The sequence below is a fragment of the Paroedura picta genome, chromosome 6 (assembly GCF_049243985.1).
Source record: "Paroedura picta isolate Pp20150507F chromosome 6, Ppicta_v3.0, whole genome shotgun sequence".
Classification (NCBI taxonomy): domain Eukaryota; kingdom Metazoa; phylum Chordata; class Lepidosauria; order Squamata; family Gekkonidae; genus Paroedura; species Paroedura picta.
The window spans coordinates 19,849,600-19,862,459 of NC_135374.1; the positions used below are offsets into that span (position 1 = coordinate 19,849,600).

At 44.5% G+C, this 12,860-nt stretch overlaps 1 protein-coding gene across 1 annotated transcript in view; it reads left to right on the forward strand.

Annotated features, from left to right (window-relative positions):
- Nucleotides 1–10,014, forward strand: part of DDX10 (DEAD-box helicase 10) — a 206,895-nt gene extending 196,881 nt beyond the window's left edge. Inside the window, exon 18 of the mRNA XM_077341610.1 lies at nt 9,454–10,014. Within this exon, the coding sequence (XP_077197725.1) occupies nt 9,454–9,628 (175 nt within the window). The 3' untranslated portion in view covers nt 9,629–10,014. The remainder of the gene's footprint in view (nt 1–9,453) is intronic.
- Nucleotides 10,015–12,860: the final 2,846 nt, after the last annotated feature.

Sequence of the window (12,860 nt, forward strand, 5' to 3'; positions counted from 1 at the left end):
TGGAAAGTCACAAATAAGATGCTTTTACAATCATAATGAGACGCCTTCCGTGCAACTTAATAAGCGCAATAAGGGAATAGAATATTGTATTAACCTTATTGTTGGCCATTTAATACAATAAAAGAGAACCCATTTTGCTCCACGAACCCTGTTTTAATTACATTCTGCTCACCCTCTGCCGCATTGCTGTGCTTAACCCAAACAAGGTCCATCCAGTCTCTGAGAACAGGCCACAGAAGGGATCTCAGGCTGATGAATCTTCTGCCTTAGTTGTTTTTATCCACCTCATTTTAGCAGGTTTTCAATGGGCATTAAGTGGAACGGCTGGAAAGCAGAATAACACAACACAATATATTTTCATTACTAGTGCTGTGTGAAGTCAACATTCTGACGCTGTGTGAGGAAGAAGCAGCGCTGAGGTCTGCATTAATTAATTTTCATTAGAATCCTTGCCACGGCCCACAGATCAGAACACGTGTGTGGTTTCTTTCGCACTAGCTCTTTGATTGAGCAAAACGCCAATTCTTAAGGGGTCGGTTATTTCTAAATTCTCTTTTGCATTCTGCTAGAAAACCAGATAAATTATTCCAAGTGCAAGGAGTTAGACGCCAGGCATACCATGTTCACTGTCAATGCTGAATATACTTCTCTGCTGCTCTTCTTTCTTTGGTAGTATAGCTGAGTTGGGAAAGCAAGACATGGTTTTCGGAGAGGGAGAAATTACATTCTCTAGTTATATACAGTCCTAGGGGCAAAGCCCGTTGTATTCAGGAATATAACAGGCGCTAGATTGGGGGGGGGGGTATGGAAGAAGTCTGCAGACGGCCTCCCCCACAGTGTTTCCAAAAATATTGAATAAACTTTTTTGGTTTTGAGTTGCTGAAAAAAAATGGAACTCTACCCCACTTTATTTAGAAGAAAAATATATTTGCTAGCTGGTTTTAAAAGTAGCTTGCACTGATTCAGTCTTTTTTGTATTTTAATACAGCCTTTTAAAATTATCTGTTAGGCTTTCCATGTGCTTCAAGAATTCTTGCCTTTATACGATTAAATTTTATGAACAGATGCCCTAATTGTAGCTTCAGTTAATTGTAATCCTCCCTGATTTAAAAAACAAGCAGAACTGCAGAGTGGGCAATAAATGTTAGTTTTAATTAATTTGGATTAAATAAAAATATTACTGTATAAAAAGGTATGCACCAATATGCAGGTGCCTCTTCCAGTGATACTACATTATGTTGTATATGAAATATTTATTTAACATAGTTATATACAGCCTGTATCAGTGAGAATCCATATGGTATAGGCTGTAAAACAGTGGTCCCCAACCCCCGGTCCAGGGACCGTAACCGGTCCGTGGATCAGTTGGTACCGGGCCGCGGCTCCTCCTCCTCCCCAGTTGCTGCCTCAGGGGCTGCCCTGCCACTCTACCACCAGCTCACCTTTGGTGCTTTCCAGCAACCGCCATGGCTGGGGCTCCCCCTTGGCATGGCACTGCGCAGCTGCTGCTGCCAGCGCCCCCCAGCGGGCGGCGGGAAGACAGGGGCACGGCGGGAAAGCAAGTTGAGCAGGGGTTCAGGCGGCAGCAGCGGCAACATCTCTCAGCAAAAGACTACCCCCCCCAGGCCTCAGAAAAATTGTCAAGCGTTGACCGGTCCCCGATGATAAAAAGGTTGGGGACCACTGCTGTAAAATATTTAAAATCTTTCATCTTTCACATGAAAATAATCTCATTCCAATCAACCCAACCAGCTCTCCCAGGTTTATGGGAATATATAGTTCAATATGACAGCTAACACCTCCCAAAGCCACAAAACAGGCAATTCCAGTGGGAGTCAGTTCTATGACTGAACACTGTAGATTGGGGGTAGTCAACCTGTGGTCCTCCAGAAGTCCATGGACTACAATTCCCATGAGCCCCTGCCAGCATTTGCTGGCAGGGGGCTCATGGGAATTGTAGTCCATGGACATCTGGAGGACCACAGGTTGACTACCCCTGCTCTAGATCCAAGCCAGTGCATTCCTACCTAAAGAGGCAGACAAAAGAAGTCACTGGAGGCCATAACAGGATGCTCTCAATTAAAAAGTGGGAGAAGTGCCATGGCAGATTTGTACGTGCTAAATATATGTAGTAAAAACACTTCTAGTAAACACACCAACCTGGCTTTTCAAACAGGAGGAATGGATCCAGAAAGAACACGCCCACCCAGATGTTTGCTGCATGGGAGCCCTTGTGCTGCGCTGCTGCCTGGTTTTGGCGTTGAGGCAGGTTGCCCCGCCTCTTCCCAGCTCCGGATGGGGGAGCATTTGGCCCACTGCACCCTGTACACCCTGGATGTGTTCTCCCACACGGCAGCCAGGTGGCGTGGGCCTTTTAAAAAATTATTTTTAAGAATGTGGTATTGCATACCATGTTCTTTTTAAAAAAAATGTCCCAGGTGGTGCTTCTGTGCTGCACAGTGTGAAAGAGCCACCTGGGGTATTTCCCCCCCTTCCGGGATGCCGTACTCAAGTGCGGGCGGGAGGAGCTGGGCCAGGATAGCCTGTTCCTTCACAGTTGCATGGCCCAGGCCCAGCATCAGCCCCAATGAGCCCTGTGGCAATGAAGGGAACACTGATTTATCCATGTTCCCTTGCTACAAGCCAACCAGGGGCCTGAGTCACGCCAGGCCTGGGACCACCCTGGACCAGTGCCAACATCATCTGGAAGCAGGAATTAGCCCTTCCTGCAACCAGATAAGCAGTGAGCCAGCCCAAATTCCGGATGCAGAGATTGTCCCAAACTCTTCCCCTAATTGTTCACTCACGAGAAAGCCCCATCTAAGGATGATAGCAAAATTCCTCTCTAAGACAGTAGCTTTCCTAACTAGCATCTGCTCTTTCTCTATTTGGATTTGATTTCAGCTTGTTTCCTCACGGCCACTTAGCTGCTATTTCAAAGCACTAGCTCAGAATAGAGCTATATATTCAAGCCACCAGAAGCAGATAACAGAATACAGAGTTGGTGTCATCCACATAAGGGAAACATTCAATTACAACATAATGTTTTTTGAATGGTTTGCGGACAGGGTACTTGAAGGATTGCCTTATACTGCCCAATCTGCCAGTAAAGATCTCCTTCACAAACCCTCTGAGATAACTGGGCCCTCACCTTCAGATATAAGGTGGGCAGCAACCAGAGGCAGGAATTTTTCAGTAGTGGCCCCCTCTCACTTGGAATGCCCTTCACCTTGACGCTTGCTTAGCCACCTACATAGCTTGGCACCTTTTAGGCCCCAGTCTAAAACATTTCTGTTCACCCAGCTTTTAATTACAGAATAGATCTTTGCATACTGTTTTCATTGGGAAATTATCTTTTTTTTTTTTTAAAGCTGCCCAGGGTCTGTTTTTATGATCTATGTTTTTTTACGCTGGGCTGGATAGTAATTAATATTTTAAAACGTTTTGCTTTCATTATCTTGTTTATTTTGCAAGCCACCTCAGGCAGATTCCTGGAGAGGCAGCATTTTTGTTAAAGTTCTAAATAAAGAATATGACGTTCAGAATTTAGCAAGGCTATAAGACATACCTATCTGGTTATAGGATCTAGGGTAGTGAGGTTAGGAAAGGCTTCTCCCTGTGATCTTGGACACCAGACAGATGATATTTGGAGAAGATGGTCCATCGCTTTGGCTCTGTACAAGGCAAGCCAAGATGCTTTCATACATAGAGCAGCATTGCCTTATGCTCGACAGTATTCCTCTTGCTCATGCGTATTTCAGTGATCGATTATTGCTGTCTTCAGGCAACCCTGGAGACTGGCAGAAGGTCTCTGGTTCAGTTCTTGACATCTCTAGTTAAAGAATCCCAGGTGACAGGCACGGGGAAAGATTCTCGTCTGTCCCACACCCTGGAGACCTGCTGTCAGAGTAAACTGTACTGAACAAGAGGGACTAACCGTCAGCTTCAGTTATAAAGCAGCCTCATAAAAGAGTACAGGCCGTGTTAGGAAGTCTCTCAATCCCACTTGCCCAGCAGTAAGATGGACACTGCCATTAAAGATCGATTCCATTGGGTAGCCGTGTTGGTCTGAAGTAGCACAATAAAATCAGAGTCCAATAGCACCTTTAAGACCAACAAAGATTTATTCAGGGCCTGAGCTTTCTAGTGCAAGCTCTCTTGTTATGAAGCGGACCAGTGTACAGGTGGTGTTGGCCATCTTGGATGTAAGACTTGAATGTGAAAGAGCCAGTCTTGGCATAAACGAACCAGTATATTCTGTTTCTTAAAAAATGTCAGCCCCAACTCATCAATATGTTAATAACTAGAATTTAAGCCCGCTGTAAGAAAAATACAGCGGGCACTAGTGGGCAGGGCCGTAAGGCGGGCCCAGGAATAGCCTGGCTCCCCATTGGCCGCTTGGCCCTGGATTGACACTCGGAGGGCCCAATCAGGAGCCGCTTTTTTATCCCGGACAGGGCCCACCCTTTCTCCTCCCACATTGACCTTAGCATTTTATTACTACCACTCTGCAGGAGCGGTTTACAGATGATCTCCTATTGATTGTGCCACCCATCATCTCAGGGCTCGCACACAAATTGTTCTCCAATTACTGTACTTTCTGCTCCTTGCTTCAGTTTAATAGACAGGTAGAGGATGACACCTAGGATGCAGTCTTGTTGACAAAAACAGCTCAGGTAGGCAGAACATATGGGCAGAGCACCTGCAGTCCTACAGCAAAAACAAACAGGTCTAATTTTATCTAACTATACTAGAACCCCCCCCCCCAAAAAAAAAGTGTTGTCTACTTTGTTTTATCTATTCATGGAAGTTTTACAGTGCTGATATTTCCTAGCAGATACACATTGTCATATATTGGCTTGAAAAAGGTTTTTTTAAAGCCCTTCTAGATGTTTCATAATAGCAAGCAACAATTGCAGTTATTTTGTGCTGGCAATAAAGTAGGTACGAAGCAAAGCTGTGCTGAATGCAGAATGTTTTTTTTGACCCTACTAAGTTGCTGTGTTTTGGGTTCCCCTTGCCTAAAAAACATATTAACTGGACTTTCAAACATAAGTGGGCAGATGAGTCTGAAGGAGCGTGGCTGGATGATTTCATGAACCATGGATGTTTAGAAATTAGCAGATTGGGTGGGGAGGGTAATTGTCATCTTTAAATTTGGAGCAAATTTAACTAGCCAGCTGGCTCCTAATTACAGTTTACTGAATTCTGGCTGCAGGAAATTGGTGTTCTGTGGACTGGCGTTGAGCCATACTGGAACTTTAAAGTACCTTCACATGGAATGCCTTGTCTGGTGATGCATCTTGGCTGGCCTCAGAATTGCCAAACTATCTGAAAACAGTTATCCAAGTAGGCTTTAGAGCTTTTGTTTACTTCTCTTAGTGTCTATCAGCAGTATCAAACATGCCAGTTATTTTGTATATTTCAGATTTGCACAGCCTTTCCAAACTGATTTTTTTTAAAAAATTGACTTATGGTATGTTCTCCCTTCTGTGAGAGTACAATACTGCGTCACTGCTGTGCGTTGCCCAGTCTCACATCCCAGTGGCTGCCTCATGAGACTTTCTTGATGACGAAGATACTTGGCTACTGGCATCGAAATTTGGAAGAACCATAGAATCATAGAGTTCAACGAGATCTGAACATGCTTAAAAATGGGCTAACGAGAACAAGATGCAATTCAATAAGGAGAAGTGCAGACTTCTAGATCCTGGTCACAAAATGAAGATCAGGCATGCTGGATGGGAGATACACTTCTGGGAAGTAGTGTGTGTGAATGAGATTTTGGGGTATTTGTGGACTGTAAGCTAAGTATGAGCAGACAATGTGATGTGGTGGTAAATAAGGCAAGTGCAGGCTTGGGCTGTGTCAACAGAGGCCTCAGATCTCATAGTCCCTACTTGGGGACTATGTATACCAAATTGGTCAGACCCCACCTGCAGTTCTGGAGGTTTCACTTCAAAAAGGACATGGACAAAATGGAGAGGGTGCAGAGGAGAGTGATTAGAATGATCTGGGAACTGGGAATCGAGCCCTATGAGGAAAGGCTGAGAGACTTGGGTGTGTTCAACCTCAGGAAGAGGAGGCTGAGAGGAGACCCGATTGCTCTCTTTAAGTATATGACAGGGTCCCACTTAGAGGAGGCCAGGGAGTGGTTCCTGTTGGTGGCAGAGGATAGGACCCACAATAATGGTTTTCAACTAAATTGTGGCACAGAGTGGTAAGGCAGCAGACATGCAGTCTGAAAGCTCTGCCCATGAGGCTGAGAGTTCAATCCCAGCAGCCGACTCAAGGTTGACTCAGCCTTCCATCCTTCCGAGGTCAGTAAAATGAATACCCAGCTTGCTGGGGGGTAAACGGTAATGACTGGGGAAGGCACTGGCAAACCACCCCGTATTGAGTCTGCCATGAAAACGCTAGAGGGCGTCACCCCAAGGGTCAGACATGACTCAGTGCTTGCACAGGGGATACCTTTACCTTTACCTTTACCTTTAGAATGGTACTGGCTAGTTATCAGGAAAAAATATTTCACAGTCAGTTGTTCAACAGTGGAATCAGCTGCCTAAGGAGGTAGTCATCTCCACCTCACTGGTGTTCTTTAAGCAGCAACTGGACAGATACTGATCTGAGAAACCACCTCTCTACCTATGCCCCCCAAAGGGCTTTATGCTCTTCTAACACCAATAAACTGGTGATCCCTGGCCCCAGGAAAGCTCGTCTGTCAGTGACTAGAGCCAGAGCTTTCTCAGTCCTGGCCCCCACCTGGTGGAATGATTTCCCAGAGGACATCAGGGCCCTGCCGGAGCTAAAACAATTCCACAGAGCCTGCAAAAAGGAGCTCTTCCACCGGGCTTTCGGCCAAGACGAGTAAACAAGCTGCTAACCACAAATCGGAAGCCCCCATAAACTACACTAACACAAAACAGACCATAGTGCAGGCAGATCAAACTTGTTTGTTATTGAGTTATGTTGCTGTATCACACTGTTACTGTAGTTATTGAATACTGTTGTTTTTACACTGTTTGACACCAGTTTATTTTTACTGTTATGTAAATTCTATACTAAATGTTTATTGTACTGCACCATATCTGGAAGGGAGGGCAGTATATAAATATAATCAATAATTAGATTAAAATCATGAATGGTTTAGGCTGATCCTGCGTTGAGCAGGGGTTTGTATGGCCCCTTCCAGCCCTCTAATAAAAAAAGGAATCATGTACATGTTCTATTTCCAACCATGTTTACGCAGAAGCACATCTCAAAGTTCAGTAAGAAGTTTTAGGATTGCAACTTGGTTGAGCACAAATCTTAAATCTCAATTTCTGTTTTTTACAAGGACAGCAGGAGGTGAAAGCTAAAACAAAGGTTTTTGTGCTCCGTGCTCTTATAAAAGTTGCAGTATTTTCCAAGATAAAAATAAAATGAATTAATGGAGTAGCTTTTCTTTTGTCCTGGGATATAATTTGGATTTAGTTCCTGTTGTATCTCTAGTGACTGTAGAAAACCAATATACCTCTGGGGCAAAAAAAAAAAAATGCTGTAATTACATAGTGATATTTCATTTTTTGGCCTTTGTACCTTTTCTGTGCTTGCTTCTAATTCAAACCTGATTGTATGCTGCTAAGAGTCCAGGATACATTTTTCTCACCTTGCTTTAAAGTGTACCATTACGAGCTTTATGATTCACTGATGTTTTTTTAGAGATAAGGTGTGCTGGATTCATCTCCTGTTGGTCAAGGTCTTGATAACAGTTTGTAAGAGAAAGCAATATCAATTTAAAAGCCCCAAAGCTAAGCAGGAATTTTATCTTGAATGCTGGGATTTTTACTTCTTTTAAATCTTAAGGCCTTTGCATAGACCTGTGTTTTGATGAGAAATGGGAATAAGTTGCATAACTGAAAGCAAAGCATCAAGGGTGCCATTATTTTGGACTGCTAAGGTGGACTCATCAGGGGCAGCCTTGTATATAAGTGAGTAAATGTCCAATGAAATATTTTGTAAGTCATTGCAACGTGGTAGCCATTTCCTTACTGTTGCCAAGTGATAACCTTTTCTCTTGTGAGCACAAGGGACAAAGGGAAGAGATTATGATTTGTAGAGACACAAGAAGGGACAAAGTAACAGGCAAGAAATGACAAACTGGCACCTTGGGGGAAGGCAGAATATCGTGACTTCATAAATCAGGGAAAACGTGGGCCATCAAGCCCCAGCAGTGGTGTGATGGATTGTGCTTGTCCATCTCTTTGGCTCATGGGTGCTTGAATGGTTGAATATAGCAGAGTCCTTACAGCTTTATTCATTACTGTTCCAAGCGCAATCAGTGGGCAAGTATTTAAAAGTGAGTTTGGGTGGAAAGAGCCTGCCTTTCATTATGAGGAGCAAATAAAGCAGATTCAAACCATAGTGTCAGGATCAGTCCCTGCTCTCTGCCATGATTACTGTTCAGTGAACCTGTCTGACTCCATCTTGTATGTTGTGCCTTTGCTGAAATGTTCCCGGGTAACCAAAACCCCGCTTGTAGTTTTCCTTTGATTTCACATTGCTTTGATCCTTTCATTTTCACACTGCATATTCCCCCCGCTGTGAAACAGTGTTGCCCGGTTCCTGTAAACAGCTTATCTACTAGCCTGAGGCGCCGGCCTGACCAAGGCCGCGCTAACTTCAACACCTTGGCAGGATGCCTGGGATGGCACCTGGGTGAGGGGGCCCCCCCTCCCTTGGGAACACTCAAGTTTTAGGCGGGAGGAAAGTATTGATAAGTGCCTACTGTTCTTGTATCAGGCAGATTTGACTTTGAATGTTGTAGTGATCTGATCAGCTGCCAATTAAAGCTTTCTTACTATAGAAGTTTTGGTTGTGAGTTTTGTCAGCGCTTGACACATAGTGTTAGAAAGCATTTTCATTATATTGTGTGATCGTGTTTGTTACCCACCATCAGAACTGAGCGCAGTCCAAAGCTAAATCAATGCCGAATTAATTGGGTTTGTCAGTTTATTTATTTAGGTCAGCCACAACATTGTCCTATTTCCATGATATTACAATCTGTTAATTTCCTTATATAAACCCTGTTACTACTTTGTGAAAGAACAGAGTCTGAATCCAGTAATACCCTTAAGGCCATCAAAATTTCATTTGAGGTATAGGCTACTTCTTCAGATACAGAGACTACTCGCCTGAATCTCCTTTGTGATTTTCTCAGACTTTCAGAAACCTTTACTCTATGGTCTTCCCTTTCTCAGCTGCCAACCTTGCTTCTCACGTACCTGTTCGTAAGTCTTCCTTACTTATAGAATCATAGAATCATAGAGTTGGAAGGGGCCATACAGGCCATCTAGTCCAACCCCCTGCTCTACGCAGGATCAGCCCTAACCATCCTAAGATGGCCTCTTTGATTGTGTGATGCTTATTGGCTTAAATTCACATTTTAAAAGTGTAATTGATTTCTTTCTACAGTGGGCTTGGAACGAGCAAGCAACATTTTGGTGGAAGCGGAACAGCGGCAGCGGCAGTGCCAAAAAGAAAGAGGATGAAGCGCAGCCAAGAGGATTCATTTGCATCATTAGACACAGGCCTTTCCCTCGCAGAAGACGAAGCATTAGTGCTGCAGTTGCTCAGCAGTCACAGCTAATTATTCTCTCCCACTCTTGTTCTCTCCCACTCCCTGGGCCACAAACTCAACTAATGAACTGAACACCTCTGAATATCGATGGATAAATCCCATGCAGTGTGGACTGGACAAGAGATCCTGGTATTTCTTGCCAGTGACTCATGGCCAGGTTGGTTGGATAATTTTATCTTGTAAAGATCTATAGACTTTTCCCATCGTTTTTTTCTTTTCTCAAAAGATCAAACTCTGAAGGTGGGGGGGGGAATGTTTGGTTTATGATACTGGTTTGTATACAAAGACTTTCGTGTACGCTGAAATTGTGGATCATTCCTAACTTAGCAAGCTTTTGTTACTTAGTAAAAAGATTGAGAAGAGCTTTATTAATGAATAAATATTGGTAAATACTTGTTAAGGTGTACTATACATATTCTTTCGATATCACTGCAATTAGTTAGACATCTTGAAACGTTGGAATGCATTTGACTTGTCTTGCTCTCCAGCCAATTAATAGTGGTGTTAACTCCTGTGTCTGCAAAATATGTGTAAAGGCCCAAAGCATAGCTTGTGCTACACGTCTAAAAGGATTGTTTTTAAGACAGGATCATAAGGCACCTCATATTGTTGATCTTTCTAGGGGGGGGGGGCTGTATAGATTGGACCCCATGAGGGGACACCAGTTACTGTGGTGTAAAGTTCCATGTAGGGATAACATTCTGACACAGGATCTAGGTGGCTTTTGAGGACTGACAAAACATGAATGGGAGGGGGGTGCATCTTCATTTCCCTATCATCCCTAAACTATTGGGAATGAAAAACAAAGTTACGTGGGCCTGAAAGAGATTCTGTTCTCTTCTGGTGCCAGTTTTTGGATTAGTGCCTCAGTATAGAAATGCCTAGAGCCTCTTGTGGCACAGGGTGGTAAGGCAGCTGACATGCTGTCTGAAGCTCTGACCATGAGGCTGGGAGTTCAATCCCAGCAGCCGGCGCAAAGTTGACTCAGCCTTCCATAATTCCGAAGTTGGTAAAATGAGTACCCAGCTTGCTGGGGGGGTAAACGGTAATGACTGGGGAAGGGAATGGCAAACCACCCCGTATTGAGTCTGCCATGAAAACGCTAGAGGGCATCACCCAAAGGGTCAGACATGACTCGGTGCTTGCACAGGGTATACCTTTACCTTTATAGAAATGCCTGCATACAGAGGCTGTTTTTACACAACTGCATGTAAAGATCACTGTAAATTCAGGTATGGAATAAATAGTACAGAATTGGATTGGGCGTGCCAGAAAGTATGTTAGAATTTGGTGGGCAAGTATGAAAAATATTGTAAGATTATCAGCTTCACCAGAATGCAAAAGTTACTGTACGGGATTCGTGCAAGACCAGCCACACCCTCCAAAATTCCTTTTGTGGGAAACTTTTAAGTGCATAAAAGCAAAATCCTTCCTGGCATCTGGTCCCTCCATGGCATATGTGAGAGGAAAAGCCATAAAAACACTGATATCGACCCCATCAGTGATCTTAATGTGGCTGGATTATTTAAGAGTTAGCCCAAAGCCTCTCTAGCAGAACCATGCAGTGGGTTCGTATTATCAGTTTACTTGCTGGAATAACAGTGAGGCCTAAAAAAGTTCTCTCCTTGAGACCCTGGAGAGCACCTGCCAATAGAAACAAATGGACCATTGTTCTACCTCAATGTAAGATAGCACCATATACTCTGTGTCTTCAGTCCTCATCAGTGCTATAGGAGCTTTTCTGGAAGATAGCTTGCCCACTGGTATGACTCTTCTACTGCCCTGCATAGCCATGGTGACATGTTCTAAAGAATGCTACAAAGTTCAGTGGAGCACAGATGTGCCTGATCAGAGAGACCTTGTGTACATATTTACAAGATGCCCAGTAGCCCATTGTGATACACATGAAACTGTAGTTCTTAGAAGAAGAGTTGGTTCTTATATGCCGCTTTTCCCTACCCGAAGGAGGCTCAAAGCAGATTACAGTCGCCTTCGCATTCCTCTCCCCACAACAAACACCCTGTGGGGTGGGTGAGGCTGAGAGAGCCCTGATATCACTGCCCGGTCAGAACAGTTTTATCTGTACCATGGCGAGCCCAAGGTCACCCAGCTGGTTGCATGTGGGGGAGCACAGAATCAAACCTGGCATGCCAGATTAGAAGTCCGCATTCTTAACCACTGCACCAAACTGGCTCTCTTAATTTGTCTCTTAAGCAGACAAATTGATGTAGAAAGGGTCTTTCAATATTTTGGAAACTGGGTTGTGGTCATTGATTCCTGCCCGCCCCCCCTCTGGGTGGATGCCACCTTCTACCACCTTATTCTTCACTGTCGGGACGTTTCCAAGGCATCAGAATGGGGCAAGCCAGGCTAAATACATGCTCTTTTCCCTGGACTCAGAGATGTTTGACTTCACAATTTCATCTGGTTCTTCCATGGCCTTTGTTTCAGAGTCTCCTTTTATTCCCATACCACCTTATAGAATCGTAGAGTTGGAAGGAGCCACACAAGCCATCTAGTCCACCCCCCTGCTCAATTCAGGATCAGCCTAAAGCATCCAGGATCTGTCCAGCCACTGCTTGGAGACCGCCAGTGAGGGGAAGCTCACCACCTCCTTAGGCTGAATGACTCTGAATCTGAATTTTTTTCCTGATATCTAGTCAGTAATAGTTTAAACCTATTACTGTGGGTCCTATTCTCTGCTGCCAACAAGAACCTTTCCCTGCCCTCCTCCAAGTGACAACCTTTCAGATGTCCCCTCTCTACCTCCTCTTCTCCAGGCTGAACATTCTCAAGCGCCTCAGCCTTTTCTCATAGGGCTTGGTCCCCAGGCTCCATACCATCCTTGTCACTCTCCTCTGTACCCTCAGGTCCTTTCCCATCATCTTCAAAAGTCCCTTGTAGCCCAGCCGTCCTGTCCAGCCATTCCTTGCAGCTTCACTCCCTGCTTCTGGATTCTTCTGCTCCCTTGCCAGCTCCATAGTTGGGCCCTTTGGATTTGGCTGCCTCTCTGCCGTCACCAATGGCCCTACCAGCTGGAGTTCTGTCCCCTACAGGCTCCTGCTCCGTCATTGCCATTGTCACCTCTGCTGGCTGCTGACCCTCAATGTCCTGCTGTCACCATTTTCATCCCCCATCAACCCATTCAATTAGGGTAAGTGTGTTTGGGATGGTTAGTGGTTCCTGTGTGGCTCCTCCTTCTCTTGTTCAGCCTCCTCTTGAGGAGTCCGGACTCATGGGT